Source organism: Volvox carteri (assembly GCF_000143455.1).
Source record: "Volvox carteri f. nagariensis unplaced genomic scaffold VOLCAscaffold_84, whole genome shotgun sequence".
Classification (NCBI taxonomy): domain Eukaryota; kingdom Viridiplantae; phylum Chlorophyta; class Chlorophyceae; order Chlamydomonadales; family Volvocaceae; genus Volvox; species Volvox carteri.
The window spans coordinates 19792-20639 of NW_003307627.1; the positions used below are offsets into that span (position 1 = coordinate 19792).

Below are 848 nucleotides of genomic sequence, written 5' to 3' on the forward strand. Positions count from 1 at the left end.
AAGATTATTGCAGTCCCGGCCCAGACCAACTTAAGACCCAACTTCCAACGAAACGATGCACGCAGGACCCCCCCCACCGAACCCCACACACACGCACACAAACAGGCGATGTGCCCTTTGGCTCGTGGTTTCTTTGCCTTGCGGTATAGAAACTTGGCAGCCCTCTGTAATTACAAAAACATCAACATCAACAACATCAACAACACACATACATATCCAAAGCTGCCCACCGACCCACCCGTGAGTAACTGAACGTGTTGCCGTAACGCAGTTTCCGGGTCCTCAGGCACACCAGGTCGGAGGGGTCGTCAGCGTCCTGCGGGCAAATGCAAGAGGGCCATCATCCGGTTGATATCCGGGTCGTACACGAAAGTGTACTGCCATTTACCCCCAACATCACATTACACATGACACCCCGCCCATGCACACCTGTGTGCGTGTGTATGTGGGGGAGAGCGGGGGGTAAGGCCCTGGAGCAGTGTTCTCAAGGTGAACGGGCGTCGCACACCATTCAAATCACACGCCAGCTTTTCAAGTTTTGGTTTGAGATGGACAGACAGACGGACATCAAGGCATATCCGGTAACCGTGCCCCGCAAACGCAACTATGCAAACGACGGTATGAAGACACGATGATATGTGTGTGTGGATGGGGTGATAGCTGTAAGAATCAACCCAAGTTCCGGGGCGCTTTCCTTCGCTTCATGGTTGCATTCTTACCCCCCCCCCCTCCCAACCCACCCTGTTAACCTACTCTTAACCAACCCAACTCAACCTGCCCAGACCCTAACGAACTCAACCGAACGAACCAAACCAAGACAAGACAGCCCAGCCCACCTGGGCGTCGTG

At 54.0% G+C, this 848-nt stretch overlaps 1 protein-coding gene across 1 annotated transcript in view; it reads right to left on the reverse strand.

The window, feature by feature from the left end:
* The window catches only part of VOLCADRAFT_99213 (uncharacterized protein), a gene marked incomplete at both ends in the record, with an annotated part of 22142 nt that overhangs the window by 19524 nt on the left and 1770 nt on the right, over positions 1 to 848 (reverse strand). The window contains 2 exons of the mRNA XM_002958000.1: positions 78 to 164; positions 239 to 316. Coding sequence (XP_002958046.1) covers positions 78 to 164; positions 239 to 316 — 165 coding nt within the window. The remainder of the gene's footprint in view (positions 1 to 77; positions 165 to 238; positions 317 to 848) is intronic.